General features: G+C 40.1%; 1 protein-coding gene across 5 annotated transcripts in view; it reads right to left on the minus strand.

Moving 5' to 3' along the window:
• DIP2C (disco interacting protein 2 homolog C) overlaps positions 1 to 18,114 on the minus strand; it is a 309,238-nt gene that overhangs the window by 76,528 nt on the left and 214,596 nt on the right. For all 5 annotated transcript variants that reach the window (XM_041487089.1, XM_041487097.1, XM_041487079.1 and 2 more), the window contains 7 exons: positions 15,870 to 15,980; positions 5,239 to 5,362; positions 4,511 to 4,620; positions 3,076 to 3,178; positions 2,630 to 2,694; positions 741 to 834; positions 505 to 624 (listed from right to left, as the gene is read on the minus strand). In XM_041487089.1, coding sequence (XP_041343023.1) covers positions 505 to 624; positions 741 to 834; positions 2,630 to 2,694; positions 3,076 to 3,178; positions 4,511 to 4,620; positions 5,239 to 5,362; positions 15,870 to 15,980 — 727 coding nt within the window. The remainder of the gene's footprint in view (positions 1 to 504; positions 625 to 740; positions 835 to 2,629; positions 2,695 to 3,075; positions 3,179 to 4,510; positions 4,621 to 5,238; positions 5,363 to 15,869; positions 15,981 to 18,114) is intronic.

The raw sequence follows: 18,114 nt of genomic DNA on the forward strand, positions 1-18,114 counted from the left end.
ATATATTACATTATATAATATATAATATATCTATCTTATATCTTATATAATACAGAGAAACAGCTTATGCTGTTAATTGCCATGAAGTGATTCAGATGTGTTTCTCTAGAGTAGCTTAAGTATTCCCCTAAAATTCTCAGTTACTTCTGCAGCTGAGAACTGTCATTCAGAGGAAATGTTCTCATCCTTTCTATAGCTTAAGCTCACCATTGCTTCAGCTTTTATAGGTTCATTCTTTATACATGACTGTGATGTTAAACAAAACTAGATTTACTGCAACTTACATTACATGGAATATCAAGTTTGTTTCAGGACGAGCTAAAGAAAAATATACTTTGAAAAGAATCCCAGATTGATTACTGGTTCCTCAAATGTCACCCAGTTTGTAGTAGAAAAAATGCACATTTTGCAAATATTTTAGCTAAGATGGGTGAAGATTGAAGCTTTAAGTGCAAGAGAGAAACCCCTTCCAGTCCTGTCCTGTGCTGGGGCAGCAGAGCTTACATGGGTTTGCACCATCAGCCACTATCAGCATCCGCAGCGAGGAGAGGTTGATGTCCCTCTGGTCTCGGTGTGCCACCAACGCCCAGTGCATGTCTCTGGACTTCACACAGGCAACTTTTGCTGCAACAGCAATGAGAAAATTACTAACACACCACAGAAAAGCTAGACAGCTGTGTTATCAATTTGCACTTTTGATTTTGACTATCAAGCAAATTTTTTATATTCTTGTTCCTTACCTTTGTATTGACAGACTTTTTGTATCCATGACAGAGGATTCACTTTCATTAAGGAGTATGGAATACTTATGACATGCATCATGTTCATGACACTCTGAAATCAAAAACATACAAGGGTTTGATACAAAAATTGTGGCAACTACTCATGTTGTGTTGTGGGCAGGGGCATCTATGCAAAACACTCTGTTCTGGCATTCATCTTTTCCTATCCAGCCACCTACAAGAAGATGAAACAGACACCCATTTTCCAATGCTTTAATTAAAGATTAAGGATGTATACTAATCAGATAGTAACTTTTATGCAGTACTGAAAAAGAACATTTTCTTTCTATTCATACTCAAAGAGGTTCACTCTAAATAGAAAAAAATTAAAAATAAAACATTGGGTGAAGAATGTCCACATGTTTACTATGTAGATAATATTATCCCTAAGCCTGATAAACTGCCATATATATGAACACTGTACTAAAAAGGACAAAAGCAGTAAGACACCTGTCTATGGAAATCCATCTCTGGGAAGATTAAAAGCTTCCAATGGTAGTAGAGCACAAATTATTTAAAAGATAGGAGACAAAGAAATTGAAATTCTAGACTAAGCAGAAATCAATTTATTTTAACAGAAAACAAATGAAGGAGGTTTTAGTCCCTCTCTAGGTGAGCTAATTCCAGTATTTTCAATAAGGCCATGAAAAGTTCCAGGAAGTTTAGAAAAAGCAGCTGAGTGAAACCAATGACAAACCCAAAGCTGATCTCTCAGTCTGAGCTCATCAATTGCATTAGAGATTTCTCAGTGTTAAACAAACACCCTGTAAATGAGCTGCTCCTTTACTTTTTGTTAGCATTTAGAAATATCTCCTCAGGGCAACATGATTCCCCTCATAGCAGCTCAGGTTAAATACAGTATTTGTTTTGGAAAACCTCGGTTTAAGAAAGGTTAAGTGTCCCAGTGGATTAGTCATCTAAACACTTGGAGAACTGCAAAAGATATAACTATCTTTTATCCTTTCAGTCTGGTACAAGCATAGGTACAGGAAAACAGGCAAGTACTGAAAAAAATGAAGTTAAGAACAAGATTAATAGCAAAGGAAGGCACAGAAAAGCTCTATTAGACATTTGCTTTCAACCAGTGATAAAGATGTTCTTTTTAACATTAGACACTTATGGGTGTTAAGCCTAATAATTTCTGCTGCAGAAATATTAGTACTGCACTTTGATAGTGAGAACAGCGTAACACTACATGGGAAAAATATATCAGATCACTGGGAATCCTGGGGACCCCCAAAATCATGGGACCCCCAAACAATGACCCTTCAAGACTTGACATCTGTTCTTAAAATGATCAGTGAATAGTAAACAATTTGTCAGTCACTGATTGCAACAGCACCTTAAGAAGCAATCCTTAAAAATATGTCAATTGTCTCCATGTCAATTGAGGAAGACATTCCAACATCAAGTAGAAAATTAATGCAATTTAAAGTATTGGGAATATTTAATGTTAGCAAAAACATCTGTTGGTGGGAGTTTTGATAGGGAAGCTAGTCAGGAGCAATAGAACTATGCCACTGGATCATATCCCTACAGAGGAAAACACTAATTTGATTTGTTTCTGCTATAAAGTTTGATCTCAAAATCACATAAGAGATAACATTATAAGAATGGGATCACAATATTTGACATGATACATAAAAATACACTGACATCTTTCCCATGCTCAGTACGGGTAAATGCACCAGGAGAAGATCATGGGTTTAAATGACATTTACTTTGCTTTCAAAGCAGAAAAAAATTGTATTAGAAGAAACTGTAGGACATCCCAGTTTGTGACAGCACTAAGCATATTAAGTTAGTTTATTTTCATATACTCAGAGAGAATAAAAAAACATACTTACTGTAAGAATTCCATGCCATAAACCAACATCCTTCTTGAAATCTAGTACATTCACAATTGTTTCAGCTGTCCAACAAAAATAAAGCAGAATTTATTTTTTAGAACATGGAATTGACCCAAGGCAAACCCACTCAAAGGAAGGAAGCTTCAGTATAACATGACTGATGATCTCAAAGGTTAACTTTCAAAGTAAATCTCCACTGCAGGATTTATATTGGTTAAGACATTATTTGTACCTCTCCTATAGATATTTTAAACATGAACATATTTCCTGGAACAAATGAAAAAAAAAAATATCATGTTTTTAAATTTAGAAGCCTTTGGCACCAGACTTTGTAAAACATAATATAGATTGATGAGAAATAAATGACAATCCCCACTTGATTTTAAGGATGATGTACACTGATGATGTACGCATGTTTTAAGGATGATGGGCACACTCCATACCTTCTGTGTATCCACATGCCTGGGTCAGAGCTTGGCAGTGTGTCAGCAGTGCAATCCTTGTCACAGTTACCCCAAGAACACTTCCATCTTTACATGTTTTGTACTAAAAAGAAATAAGCAGGGAAAGTCAGTGTGAAAGAATTGCCATATTTCCATCATTTAATAGCTATGTTTAAAGTGTTTCCTCTGCAGGTGAATGATGGACACATATAGCTAATGACTCTATTTTAAGAAGGTAGCAACACCAGGATGTTTGGAGGCATTTCTTTGTTAAAAGACAATTTTTTTTAGGCTTTCTCTTTTGACTGAAGATTCCCAGGTATGGTATCTGAAATCCATGTGTTGTTTGAAAACAGGCATTATGGAAACATAACTCTAACAATTCTGATCGTGTCAGTGACTAATGGACTGGCTAGATTTAGCAGAGAATAACCTAGTTCAGTCTGTTCAGTGTTTACATGTTTGATTTTATAGGCCAGCCACTAAACCCCAGCTTCTCCCTTCTGCATCTTATAAGGCATGTGATAAGAGCTGACTGCAGAATGCTTGCTGGGTGCTGTGAAAATAATCTATATGTATACAGTCTGAAAGACACAAGCTCTTTGATCAGAAGAATGTGATACTCATGAAAAAGCAGCAGAAAAGAGGTGGGAGGCCATTGGTGATTACTGAAATAATTTTTGTAACTTTTTGTAAGTGTCTGAGAACTATCAGGGGCAGATAATAAATTAAACATTTATCTTTCTCCATTATGAAGATAATCAGCAAGATTGAGAGTGAAGACATCTCTGCTTCTCTAGCCCAGTGTCCTGACTGCACAAAGACAGGAAACACTTTTGGTCCATTCACTTGCACTTAGTCCCTTTGAAGAATACTTTAAATTCAATATTAATACCACTGAATTCAAAGCATTTGAGTCTATGCAGAAGGGGGAGAAAATGATGGGAAAAAGAGGAGGAAAATTAAATTCAACAGCATTGCTAACCTTCCCTTGCTGATGCCGTTCTTGGGAGTGTGACTCATAAAGCAGTAAGTGACAGGCAAGTATTTGAAGAAGAAATTCTTTCTTTTTCAAAGGGTCTGAAGGTTGTGATATGAGAACTGAAGCTTCACTGTGAACCTTGTCATCTATCCATCCCAAGGCTAGTGGGCAAGCCCACACTGAACAGAACCAAGATTGCACAAGGCAAATATAATATAACACTGCTGCAGCCACATAAAAATGTTAATGTTAGAAACACCCAGAATACAATTTAACATTCCATTGACTTTTCTGAAATCAGTATTGGTCAAATTTATTAAAGAACATTACTTATTAACAACCTAAAGCAGGATGTTCTTTGCTTCTGTGACTGCTGGATGAATAATGATGTTTACTTAATCCAGAGTGCCGTATGTAATGATTTGAGGAGAAGATGCATCTTCATTAACTCACCTCAATGTAAGCTGTGTCATTGTTGGCATCCTTGATGTGTGGGAACCAGTCACGAGGTGGCTTGGAGAGGTGTTTAGACTCAGTGACAAACCACAGCAGCTTTGGCCAGCCTGAGGTACAAACAAAAGCCAGCTTCCATTGAGTTTCTGCTGGATAAGACAAGACAAAAGCCTTCCCTGCCAGAGTTTTATTCTTGAAAATCTGGGTCACCATTATCTAAACATTGCTTCATTTGAACCTCAGTGTAGTATGGGAAAGAAGATTTTTCAGATCTGCTTTCTTAACACAGCTACTGAGGTGTTTTTAGGCAGTCCCTGAGGGAATGGCTGGGCAGTTTAAGCTGTTGTGGACCCAGCAGTTTCATTAACACTCCCCTGTCAGAAGTTCCTGCCCCTACACTTGACTGAAGGAGTTAATCGTATGAACACTTCTCATCTACTACAGTCCTAAGTCTGTTGGTTGAATTTTTGTGGCCACAGATGGTCTCAGCAGCCTGGCTGAGCCAGCAGAGAACTGCATTGGGAGCGCTGGTGCTGCTCTCCATCCATGAGGCTGGCACAGCCATCACTGCCACAGTGACACACCAGGACAGCGGTGTCCCAGCAGCACACCTGCTCCTGTGACAAGGGCTTCACCCCAGGCCTGACCCTCACCCACAGCCATGAAATAAGTGCAGTTTGTTGCAGTAAATGACCAGTGAGAGCCATGATAAGCTAGGGCTAGGTTACCTTTAAACTGTGGTATCTCCCCTGTGGGGCTTTTAGGCAGTCCTTTATGGCATGCATCGCTGGTCAAGGCCACAGTAACTCCACAGCTTCCAAGCAAAAAGCCTATTTGTTGACTTCCTGCATCCTAAGAGATGACAAAATACAGAATTGATTAGAGCTGATTACAGGCTGAAAGCACTTTTGTTCTCGGGCACATTATCTTGAGAGGAAAACAGTCTCTTTCCTTTAAATTGATTTCCTTTTAGTTGACTATCAAAACTCATCTGTACATTGACAAAGGAATTCCAAAGCTAGGTATCCTCTTGTCTGTAGCAGCATAAATCATAAAGACAGTGGAAGCCATCAGATTGCATCTGCTCTTGCATCTCTTCAGAAATGACAAGTGGCTGGGAGGAATGCCTGATCTGACAGAGGATTGTTCCACCCAGAGGGATCCCTGGAGAAATTGCCAGACAGGGCCCTCATAAAGTTCACCAAAGGCAAATCCAAAGTCCTGCGCCTGTGGAGGAACAAACTCCTGTGCCAGAATGGTCTGGAGAGCAGCTTTTTGTGAAGAACCTGGGGGTCCTGCTGGACAGCAAGCTGAGTGTGAACCAGCAATGTGCCCTGGCACGAGGAAGAGGAAGGCAAATGGCATCCTGAGCTGTGTGAGGCAAAGCTTTGCCAGCAGGCTGAGGGAGGGCATCCTGCCCCTCAGCACCAGAGAGGCACATCTCCACTGCTGGCACCAGTCCTGGGCTGCCAGGCAGAAGACACAGAGCTGCTGGAGAGAGTCAGCAAAGGGCCACTGTGATAATTAAGGGACTGGAGCATCTCTCCTAGGAGGAAAGAGTGAGAGCTGGGACTGCTGAGCCTTGAGAAGAGAATGCTTAGGGAGGGATCTAATCAATGTGTGCAAACACTTGAAAGGAGGGTATGCAGGAGATGGAGCCAGGTTCTTCCCTTACTTTGCCCAGTGACGGGACCAGAGGCAATGGACACAAACCAAAACAGAGGAGGCTCCCTCTGACAATCAGGAAACACCTTTTTACTGGGAGGGTGACTGGCACAAAGCACCCAGGCAGGTTGTAGAGTTTCCATACTTGGAGATATCCAAAAGCTACCATGGATATAGTCCTGGGCACCCTGTTTGAGCAGGGAAGCTGGACTAGGTCACCTCCACACATTTCTGCCAACCTCAACCATTCTGTGATTTTGTGACAATTCTAGGAAATCATATGGATTACAGATGCTTCCACCTGGAGAAAGCTTTCAACCATTAAGATGTTATGATGGGTGTACAGTGGTGAGGGTTTCCCTATTTATGCTGATCTAACCTGATTTGTCAATAACCATTTCATTGAGTAGTTACAGGCACATTTCAGGAGCACTACATACAGTCAAGTGCCCATTAGAGTAAGCTCATTACATTTTACTTTCATCAAGGGGATAGAAGCAGTGAGATTAAGAAGTCATGTAATGATTTCCCAGTCTAGGCCATAGATGTTCTTTAGGAGATGCTGTGCTTCTACAGCATTACATCTGCTTTATGTATAGTGTCTTGTCATTACTTTTATAAACTTTACATCCCTCCAACAGGCTCTTCAACAGAGCAAAGCCTTACATGTAAATGCACATAGGAATATTGACCCTTTCTCCACAGAATTATTCTACTGAAAACCTCCTAAAGAGACTCAAAAATCAAATTAAAATATCTTTCAAATCAACCATAGAGCACACTCAACAATGGAAACAACCAGAAATACGGAACAGTTGCCTTAATTTATTGATTTCTTCAAAGCAAAATTGTATGATGGAAAGAAAGCCTCAGAGCCTAACTGAGTAATTCTTAATGCAATTTTTATATAGTCAAATAAAACCATTTAAAATGGAGAAGTAATGAGAACAAAGAAAAAGCAAAAGCCTATCCATACCTCCTCAAAATATGTATATGGCAGCAATTATCAGAACTTTGATAGCTGAGCAAGCAATGCGAGACAATTAACTGATCTGTCAAAGTCTACCCTATATAACTCCTCCTATCCAGAACTATTGTATTTGCTTTTGCTTACTATAGCCAGAATGCTTTTAAAACGAGGGAAGAAAATGAAATGGCATTTTTTCAGCAAGGCTTTTTAAACTTAAGCTTGTGTATCATCTTTGTCCATATAAAACCAGACAATGAGAGTACTCTTTGAACAACAGAGAAAAATACTGGTGTCTCCATGAACAACACTTTGGGGAGCATGTTGTTGGCCCCACCACACCTGCACCAGTGGGGCTTCCAGGACTTAATGGGCTTTGTCCAGCATTAATTACTCTCCTCACTGACTCTCATGTCAGCTGCTCCACATCTCTTTTGTCAAACCTATGGGCCAAGCACTTAGCAAGATCTAATCCTGGTTCCACATGAGGATGAGACCTGTCTCCACTCTTGGAGTCTGCTCAGGGGAAGGAAATGTGGGTGCCTGAACAGTGCAGGAGGGATGGCTGTCCTGAGGCTCCCTCAGAAGGAATGGCAGGAAGAGGAAGGCTGGAGTGTTCCATGGAGAACACCACTCCTTGGTCAAGACAGCTTCTGAGACCTGCTATTCTATCATCTATAAAGGGAGGTGATGAGTTCCTTAAAATATCAGACTCATACTACCATTGCTCAAAATTTCCCACTAAATTTAATCTAATAAATGCTTGCTAATATATGTATGAATTTCTAACTACCAATTTAAAAAGGCATATAAATTTTATAATTGAATGCAGCAATGGCATTGATCTCAATTTTAAATTACAATGTTGTTGTAACTGTGTATCCTATAAAAGACTGCTACAAACTGCTTCACCACTATATCAAGAAAATGCCAATTCTCAAGCAATGAAATCCCATTTAATGCAGAACTTTGTAAACAGAAATTAACCTAACAAATTGCATTAAGAAATCTAACACAAGGAAACCAGTAGAAACTGTGGACCCTCAAGCATCAGCATACCATGGCACTGGGGGATGCATCAGCTAAGAAATCACCTGTCAAACTCTTCTCCCAGCAAAAGAACACAACAGAAAAAAGAAAATGGTATTAACAGTGTAGAGTTTTTTAGATAACACAAGAAAGAATGCCTGTGCTCTCTCTTGGTCTGTCTAACGTCTAACTGTCTTAGAGGATGCCCACATAAATATTCGTCATTCACTTGTAGCAGTTCACACACATACATAGATTTCTTAATACAATCTCTGCACATGTAACAGTTTGCAATAGCACACTGATTTACATCAGGACAGTCCACCTCAAACAACATTAAAATCTTCACCCTATTCTTTTCTGAACAGATATTCTTTCAATTGTAAGGAAAACATGACTGAACAATCATGTGATGTAACTCTGCCACAGGAGATCAGAAGAATTTCACCAGGCATGGGCAGTGTGTTTCACAGACTTTCAAATCCCACACCATGCTTTGGTGGTCACAATAAACCCTGCCTTGCAAGACAAAGGCAAATCAAGATGCTGAAGCAGAGGTGCTGTGAAAGACACTCTTCTCAAGGGCCACAGGAGCTCCAGCTGAGGATTTTGCAATATGAACCCAGTGAAGCTTTCTGGAAGTCTCCTACTTGGTGTCCACCAATTCCACCTTCAGTCTCAGTCTCTCACACCTCATAACTAGTTATCCTCACCTTCTGCCTGCTGCTGGTGGTTCCATCCTGACCCAGAATCTAAAACTACTGCAGAGAACAGAGACACGAAGAAGGGGTTGGCATCCCTTGCCCTCTATAGGTTTTTCTGTGATAACTGGTGCCCCACAGAAGAACTTGTTTCTAAACTACTCAAGTGGTGCTGGGCTACTGGACTGACAGCCAGGAGGTCCAGTAGAAGATCTGAAACCCTTTCACATCCCACAGACACACCACAATGTTCCTTACACACTCAACCATGTCAAGACAACAGTCTTTGCTGCTCCTCATACCTCAGCATGACAGGCCCAGAACAGTGAGGAGCTTGGGCAAAACTTGTGTTTGAAAAATGAAGTTTGAGCTAAAAGTGCAACCCTTTGCCTGAGGCTATGAAAGCTTACATGTGGGCCACAAAAAGGGCTACTGACTTTAAGGGCAATGATTATTACAGATTTGACAGACAAACTATTGGCCTGCCTTTTGATTAATGTGAAATGAATGGTTGCAATGGTGAAAACTACTTTATAAGTTGCAAAGGGACACAACCAAATAATATTCTGCCAAAAACTGCAAATCCTCTTCCCCTCTAAGTAAAATCAATCTCCTACCGTGAGGGAATAGATTTTCAGGACACACTGGTTTGTCAGAAGTGTTACTTGCTATTTTGGTTATCTGCTACTTGGCAACCCCCCACTTGCCATAAACAATTTATTTTGCTGAATGTTGTGGGGGTAGGAGAAACCTCAGGGAGGAGACCAGGTGAAACAACTGAATGCAGTCCCAACTGCAGACAGAGATGCTCATTGTCAAATCCTCTACAATTCACAGTTTGAAATAACACCTAATGCAGGTGGAAGGCAAAACACAGAGCTGAGGTATTGTAGCATGAAGTTTGAGACCAATTGATGACTTTGGAACTATCACTTTACATTTCTTGAAGGCACAGCGCTTGCTGGGGTATGAAAATTTAGGTGTGCATAGCTTTAGACTATGTCTGCACACACCTAGAGAGATCAATCTTTCAGATGAAGCAAGCCAGAAATCCTCTCTGCTGTAGGCAGCCATTCAAAGTTCTCCAAAGACTTCTATTAAAGGTTCCCTAAAGGTTTTCACCAGTACTTGGAGGCAAACTGTCTTCTTCCTGCTGCAAAGTGATATTCATTGTCAGGATAAAAAAATCCCACGTGTGGTAGAATTCAGCATGCTGTTAATGTCATTTCTCTAATGCTTTGTGAGAGTACCTGTGTGAAGGAAAACAGTTATGATCCTGTCTCCGTGAGTGAGAGTGCATGTCCTTATCTAATAAGGAAGGAAGAGACAGTCTGTGCAAAGGTTGGCCTGATAAAGGTTACTTCTGTTCACTTGCAAATCCCAGACTGATTTCAAAATGAGAATTATGTGGTGGAGCATCATAGACTGAACTAATCTTGTTTTCTGTTGCAATGCTTATTTGAGCTCCAGTGCCCTTTGCTAACAAAAATTTGCTGGTAAAGAACACACAGGGCAATGATCAGATGTAAAGGCCAAGCATCACCAGTTCTGAGCCAAAAGAGGCATCAAGGAAACCTTATTTTTTTTAAAAAACACAAAGACCTTAGTGAAAATTAAACACAGTGCAGACACAATTTTCATACCCAGCTTTAAGATGAAGAAATTAACTCTCTCCTCAGACAACAGCTTTGATATCTGCCTGCAACTTGCATGTGAAATCTGGAACTATGAGCAGCTTAACATCCAAAAATCTTAATAAAAGCGAGACAATGGTTATTTTTGGCAGTGGACACTGCATGAAATATGATATTCTCTCCAGGAAATTACCATTTCCTAACTTGAAAATATAATAAGGAAACACAGACTTCAAAGGATCTAAGATTCACTGTGACAAACTGAGCAAGGACTTGGTGCTCCACTGCTGAAGTGTATGAAGAGGGATGGACAGGCACAGGGCTTGCAGGGCCCAGCAGTTTGCACAGGGGGCTCAGGGGTCTTACATTCCTTGGAGGGACTGGAAGATTATACCACTGAAAAGAGTATATGAAACATTTTGTATGTATTTTAAATCCAGGGGAGAAAGAGATGCATTGTCAGAAGATGTTCAAAAGCATGTAGAGGTCCAGTGTTTCTGGCACACTACAGCCCTACAATGAGTAAAGCTGAGAGAAAGCAAAGCTCATTTTATCTTGAGCCCTGAAACACTAGGAAAGATGTCAAGGTGTATTTCCTTTGGACTAGAATTCTTCTTTCAAAGAAAGATATGACTGGGACAATTTCACTGTCTTAGAAGAGATATATCTCCCTGGCTACTGTAAACTTTATTAACTTCTCAGGATTTAATAAAAAGAGCTCCTCAAAAACAGTTTTTGCCCTGTATGAAGCATCCTTTAAAAAAAACTCAGGTTCCTGGAGTGGGTCTCTCCAGATTTCCTATGACAATACACAATTCTTCCAATCACACTCTGAGAGCCAGCATCTGGAAAAGTACAGAAATGCCTGCTGGAAGCACACATAGCACTAAATCTAATAGGCTAGGAAATAGCATTTTGAGTGAGAAATTAATTTTTACATGCTTTCATGTCGCACACACCCTGCTACAAATTCTGCCTATGATAAGGAGGCCATGAAGATCTGTGAGGGTTAGATTTCTTCCTATGTTCACAGCATGTGACTGAGCACAACTGTGAATGTGCTTGGAGGACAAAAATGTTATTTTTAGATTAAAACTGATTAGCTCCCCTGACTGTATCAGAGCAGAATAATAATATTTTTCACGGCGCCGATCAAATGGAAAAAAACATTGACCTAAAAAATATAAAGAAAAAGAAATCAAAACCTTATTTTAAAATCTTTTCATGAGGGACATAGTAAATCACTGTTTCAACTGGAACTCAACACGCTGAAACTCCCATCTCATCTACTTTGACAGCACATTCTACAATATAGTTTGCAACTCACATCATATCACACATGCAATGAAAGGGTTTGTAACACTCCAACTTCAGACAAGATTACCTTAAGTGGCAGTTCTAAGGGAAGAGATACTGTACAGGACACATTGTTTCCTAATGTTTGGGAAACATAAGCAAATTTTGAGAGAGGGACACCATTCTGAGAGAAGAGAGCCTAGAAATGAAGGGATGAGGATTAGCTCTAAGAATTTTGGGAAGTGTTGATGATAAAGGCATTGCAACGGTACTAAATTCAGAGAAAGGAGGAGAAATAAAAATTCTGCTTGTTCTATTGTTACAATGACTGCAGAATCTCTGACTGCTGCTTTTGGAATGAAGGGTTGGTTTGGGATTTTGATTTTTAATTTTAGATCGAATGTCCCAAATCTACAGAGACAAAACCATGCTGCAGGAATTCAAATTTCCAATTTTTCTTTGCCAAACACTAGGAAGCTTTCTGGGAATAACACTGGAGAATGCTGCACGGCTGCTGGATGTTCAGACAATCCATCCCAGATGCCAGGTCACACATCCCCTGAAGTCCTGGGGGTATTCTAGGTACTCTGTCAACATAAAGGCGGGATGCAGAAGGAAAGAGCAAGGCAAGATGGGCCTTCACCTAGTAGTGAACTGGGAAAAAATCCTGTCAAAATCTTGAAAAAATAACAGTTATACTAAAAACAAAAAAGAGAATACACACAAAATCTATATGCTGGTAAAGCAAAAGCTGCTACTTCCATGTGGGTGCAGATGTCTGCAGAGTAATCTGTAAGGCAAAAGTCTACCTGGCTGCAAAAATTACTGCTCAGTTTTAAATTGCCAGGGACAAAATCCTGCACAGAGCTGTGAAAAAACTCTTTTTTATGAAAATGCAGAACAGTATTAAAGCTGCGAGTACAAACTTTAAATATTAAAAATGGCTGCTAATATAACAACCTGAAATAGCTCATCCTGTATCAGCTTGTTATTCTGTAAGCCTATAGTATAATATAAAATATAATTGCTGGTCTATTTGCTAGTTCACATCTCTGTCTTCTAGAAAGCAACCTAAAGATGTCCACTGCCAGAATGTACTGAAGCATGCAGAACAGAGAACAAATAATGGGAAAGCATAAACTAACAGTCTAGGCCATTGTGTGATGACAGGAATGACATCTTCCCACGGATGCCAGAAGCAATCCACTGCCATTTGACCAGGCAGAGGTATTCCTTCTGGGACTACTCAGAACACGATTTTCATCTCATTGTTTCCACTCCAGTTGCCTTTCCATATAAACAAATGCAAAGATATTTGAAATAGTATATGCTGTGAGATTGCATAGCTTTATTTATAGAGTATAGATCATGTTGCTTTTGTAACTGACATCTCTGTTATTGTGTTATTAATTTGATATTTAAACATCGTGGCAAAAGATAAACAGTCTGAGTCTGTAGATATTTCTTTATATAAATATATATATATACACAAGTGTAAGTGTATATTTATATATCCATATATAGATACATATTTTTTAAAAAAACACCCAAGAGGTGCAGCCAAATTAGTGTAAGTTATTCATTTGACACAGAGTATTTACTTGGACAGCTGGATTTTATAGTTTACTGGGTGGATGTGGTATCAGATGTTCCAAAATAAATCAAATTTACACCTATCTATGTGCTTTAAAATGTCATTAAACCTCAGAGAATAGTAACAGGGAAAGACATATTAGATTTTTTAACCCTCAAAACTATGTTGTTTCTTTATTTTTTTCATGGAACGAATGTGGATTTACCCATTTGAGCACTCTGTAAGATCTTAAAATGTACATATTCTGCTGGCCTTATTTCGTTGATGCATACAAAATCTCTGTTTTTTTATCAAAATAATGCACCATGTTATGCAACTGCCTCAGACTAAATGTACTGCCCTCAGATGTGAAGGCACAATGAGAGCCCAATGCAAACATTTCTACTAAAATCACCATCCTTGTTCTACAGCCATGTCCACCTCTCAAAGCTCCCAAATGCATCATTTTACACATGAAACAGCATAACTCTACTCCCCAGAGCAGGCATGGTGCTTGAGGTCCCATCCTCTCCCCTTGCATGGCCTTTCCAGCTCTCCTGCATCTTTCCTCCAGTCTCAGACAGTTTAAGCTGGGGCACATCCTGTCTCCTCTTTCCCTCGGTCCTTCCTTCTGCTCTGTGGCTCTCCAGTCTGCTCTGCTGGATCTCTTGCTGGCTGATCCACTCCCTCCCTCCATCTCTCTCTCCTCCTTCACCAGTTTATCAGCTGCCCCCCACTCCTGATCCCAGCCCTTCTCTCCCTGCCACCTTCTGGTTTCACCATGGCAGGAGCCCACCACAGATGATGGTTGGGACATGTGTGATTGTAATGGAGAAATGCTGAGGTCAACTCAGTTTCCCAGAGGTGAGAAAGGCTCAAGCAGGTTCACTTAGGAAGGAATCTCCAGATATTTTGTTAATTGGCTGTGTGAGATGTCCAAACTGCAAAGGCTTTGTGAGGGCTTACAATCTTGTTTTCATGACTTCCGTTTGAAAGGGAAGGTTGCTGTCTGTAGCCATGATATTATGAAAAATCCTTTGCTGGGATTTTTCCTCTCCTGAGAAGCTGAGGAGCCTCAGGAGAGAAATGTAAACAATTACTATCTGCTGCTGTGGAATGCAACAGGTGCATCCGTGGTTGGTCCATGTGGATTGTTTTCCATTGATGACCAATCACAGCCACCTGTGCCAAAGCTGTGAGCAGTCACAGGATTTTGTTATTCTATTCTGTTCTATTCTTGTTGTAGCCTTCTGATCTCTCTGTTCTTTTAGTATAGTCTTAATGTAGTATTTTAATATAATATTTAACATAATAAATCAGCCTTCTGAAATGGAGTCAAGCCTCGTGTCTCCACACACGGAGAGTCCTCAACAGCTGTCCATGAAACAAAGATTTGAGCTTCTGCTCCGGAGTACTCTAACACTGGAACATTTCAAAAAAAAGCCCCTGATAATTGAAATGTTGAAAATGTGACCAGTGCAATACATTTGCTCAGCCCTTTCCTTGGCATCTCATGGCTTCAGTCAACATTTCCCAAAAGAATTCACTTTAAAAAGAAAACTTGTAAGGATTAGAGAACACTCTTTATGGGGACAAGTCCAGACCAAATAATTAAAGGCATTATTAGTGCTAGCTAAGACAAGAGTGATTATACAAGGGGTATGTGGGAACAGCCAGACATGGCAAATTAAGGGGATATGACCAAAACAATCCTTGTAATTAATAAATACATTTTGCTGTTCTTACATCCTTCAAGGCATACACCCTCAGATTCTGTAGAACCTATCTAAGTACCCAGCTGTGGTTCACCTCCACCCCTCACTGCCCCCAGACACTCCTTCCAGCTGGAACTGCTCTAGCTGTCTCCTAACACTTCTCTGGGATATGTGGTTGTGTCTTTGAACCAACACTGGATGTGAAATGCTTTTGATTAGCAGTGGCCAGTTTTCTCTATGAATGTATGTTCTGTGGCAAGAACTCCTGAACTGAATTTGTTCAAGTGCCACCCTTGGCAGAGGTGACCATGGTGACAGAAGCTTTGGGACACATATGCACATATAGACACAGGAGAAGGCATTTCCATAACAGCTTTGAAGCAGCACACACAGCACCAGTGGCATTATAACATAGCTTGGGTTGCAGGGACAGGTGGAAAATCAGCAGTTGTTGCCAATGATTCTTTGTCAGTGGCCAACACCAGAAGGTTTTAAAAGGCAACAAAGGTACTCCATCTATGACTGGCAGAGTGTTCTCTTGAAAAATTTTCCTCTCATTTTCCATGCAGACCTGCATTTGCTGAAACTGCAAGCACATTTTCAGATTTTCTATCACCAAACAGAAGGAACTATATATAATTCACCACACAGCACTATCTTGGTATCCTCAGATTCAGAGCTAGCTAACTACAAAAATGTACTCAAAAGCTACGTTCAGTTGTGATTTATTCTGATGTAAGTGCTAAAATGGAGTATAGAGAAGAAATTCAGTTCCTCACCTTTCTTGTAAGTGGCACTTCAATAGGGACGGGGACAACTTCCGCAAGCAGGCAGCCATAAAATGCCACCATGAAAGCAGCAGGATCATTGTTAGGAAACACCAGGGTTACCTGAAAGAGAGAGAAGTATGTTAAAAATGTTTTATCCTAGGTGTCAGATCATGATAATTGGAGTTTCCATGCCTCCTTTTGGATGCAGATGATACTGGAGCACTTCTAAGACAGCTATTCAAATGTCTAATAACAGATGAATGAGGAATCAGAAGGAATTTATTCTGATAAATATTCCTTTTATGAATATTTTCACTTAGGATGTAGTTAAATATTTTCATGCTGCATTGTTTCCTACATTGACAACACCTTTCATCTGGTTCTGAATTAACTGATTGCTTTACTGATGTTAAATAACTTAAATTGGAAATTAGAAGGATTTTAGATCCTAATGTAATAATTTGCTTGAAATTACTGATACTGAAGTATACCTGCGACCAAATAAAATTATCCAGACTTAGGATGTCATTATGCCAATCATTAACACACTGTTTTGTTTCACCACACTTTGCCTCATAAAACAGTTTCATTTTAGGACTGTCCTGTTTTCCTGTTTTCCCAGTGTAAAGTACTGGAACAGTACACAGTGCTTTGTGTGCTGTGTACACACAAAAACCTGGTATCTAGAAGCAAACCTCACATCCAGAGCTGGCCATATCACATGCCAACCTAGGTGTGGATTTGTTGAACCTAACAGCTTCCGGGCTAGGGCTGAGGAATTATTTAGATAAAAGAATGCCAAAACCAATCACAGATCACCAGAATGCTCAGTAGGTGCTGAGCTGTGCAGCTGAACTCCTGCAGGCCCTGCCTGAGGCAGGACAATGTCTGAGATCCTGCACAGGGAAAGGGAGAGAGAAGGGAGGGGTCAGAGCCTTGCTGAGGATCCAGGCACTTCAGAGAGCCCAGAGCTCTCCCTGCAAGGGCAGGGAACAGTTCTGCTCTCACTGGTGAATGGCCTTAGTGGCTGGATCGTCTCTGTGGTTTTGTTTCAGTTCAGTCAGATGGGCATTCTCAGCTCACGTCCTAAACAGCTGTAACACAGCTGGGAACTCCTGCACTCAACTGCAGAGGCACGCAAAGGCACAGCAAATGATTCCAAACCTCTTTCCTCTGGGCTCACACACAGGACTAGGGTGTATTATCACAGCGCCTTGCCATTTGTTGAAACTACTTAGCAGCCCTTGAGTTTTGACTGCTTCAGCATTCACTGAAGTTTTGTTGAAATAAAATCATGGTGTTTCCATGTGTGCTCCAAGGTTCAGCTACTGGAGATTGTAAGTGTTCCCAGAATTTTCACATGGCTTCAAAGGTAGACACCTTCAACACATCAACTTGCTTTCTTCAAACTAGAAGAAATCTAACCAGCCTTGTCCAAGTGGGTCCAAGATATCTCTGGTTTTTAGGCTGAAGACTTAAACCTCATAATTCTTCATTGCTACTTTATCTGCATACTCGCACATTAAACAATCCCAGTGCTGGAGATGGCTGTACAGAGCTCACTATATGCAAATGGAAATACAGGGATTTTGCCAGGTGCATGGTGGGGGATGGTAGAGATTGCTGAGCCCAGCAAACATCTGAAAGATCCCAAAATATACTTTGAGGGTTCTTAGGTTTTGCATTGGTCTTTGCTTACATAAAGCCATTGAAGGTTTGGCTGGGAATCTTTGAAAAGGAGCTGACAGAGGTGCAAAAAATCTCACTGAAGTCCAGTGGGAATGAGGCATTAACTTCCTCTCCAAAAAACATTAATCACTAACAGACTTGTACCAAATAAATAAATAATGTGTGTAAAAGCAAAAAGGGCTGAAGGAACAAAATCATACAGTGTATATTAGCAGATGAGAATCTGGTTAGCCAGTAGATATTTCAGAGAGCAAGATTAATTTCCAGGCAGCTGTCTGGGGTGATGCAAGGTTAAACTTCTGAAGTTACTATAGAAGGCAAATGCACTTTGCCACGTATAATACCAGAAACAAGGAAGGAGATGCAGGCATGTTCATTTACTTTTTGGCTCAGACAAAGAACCTAAAAGGTGAGGTAATGGTAGCCATGAAAACCAGATTGTATTGACAGAAGTTGTTTTTAAAGGGAAAATATAAACTATTTTATACATATCAAAATAAGGAAACAAATATGTTCTCATTTGGAAAAGACCAGAAATGCATGCCTGTATTTCATTTAGTATTTA

The sequence above is a fragment of the Pyrgilauda ruficollis genome, unplaced genomic scaffold, assembly GCF_017590135.1.
Source record: "Pyrgilauda ruficollis isolate IOZ18807 unplaced genomic scaffold, ASM1759013v1 scaffold12, whole genome shotgun sequence".
NCBI classification, from domain to species: Eukaryota; Metazoa; Chordata; class Aves; order Passeriformes; family Passeridae; genus Pyrgilauda; species Pyrgilauda ruficollis.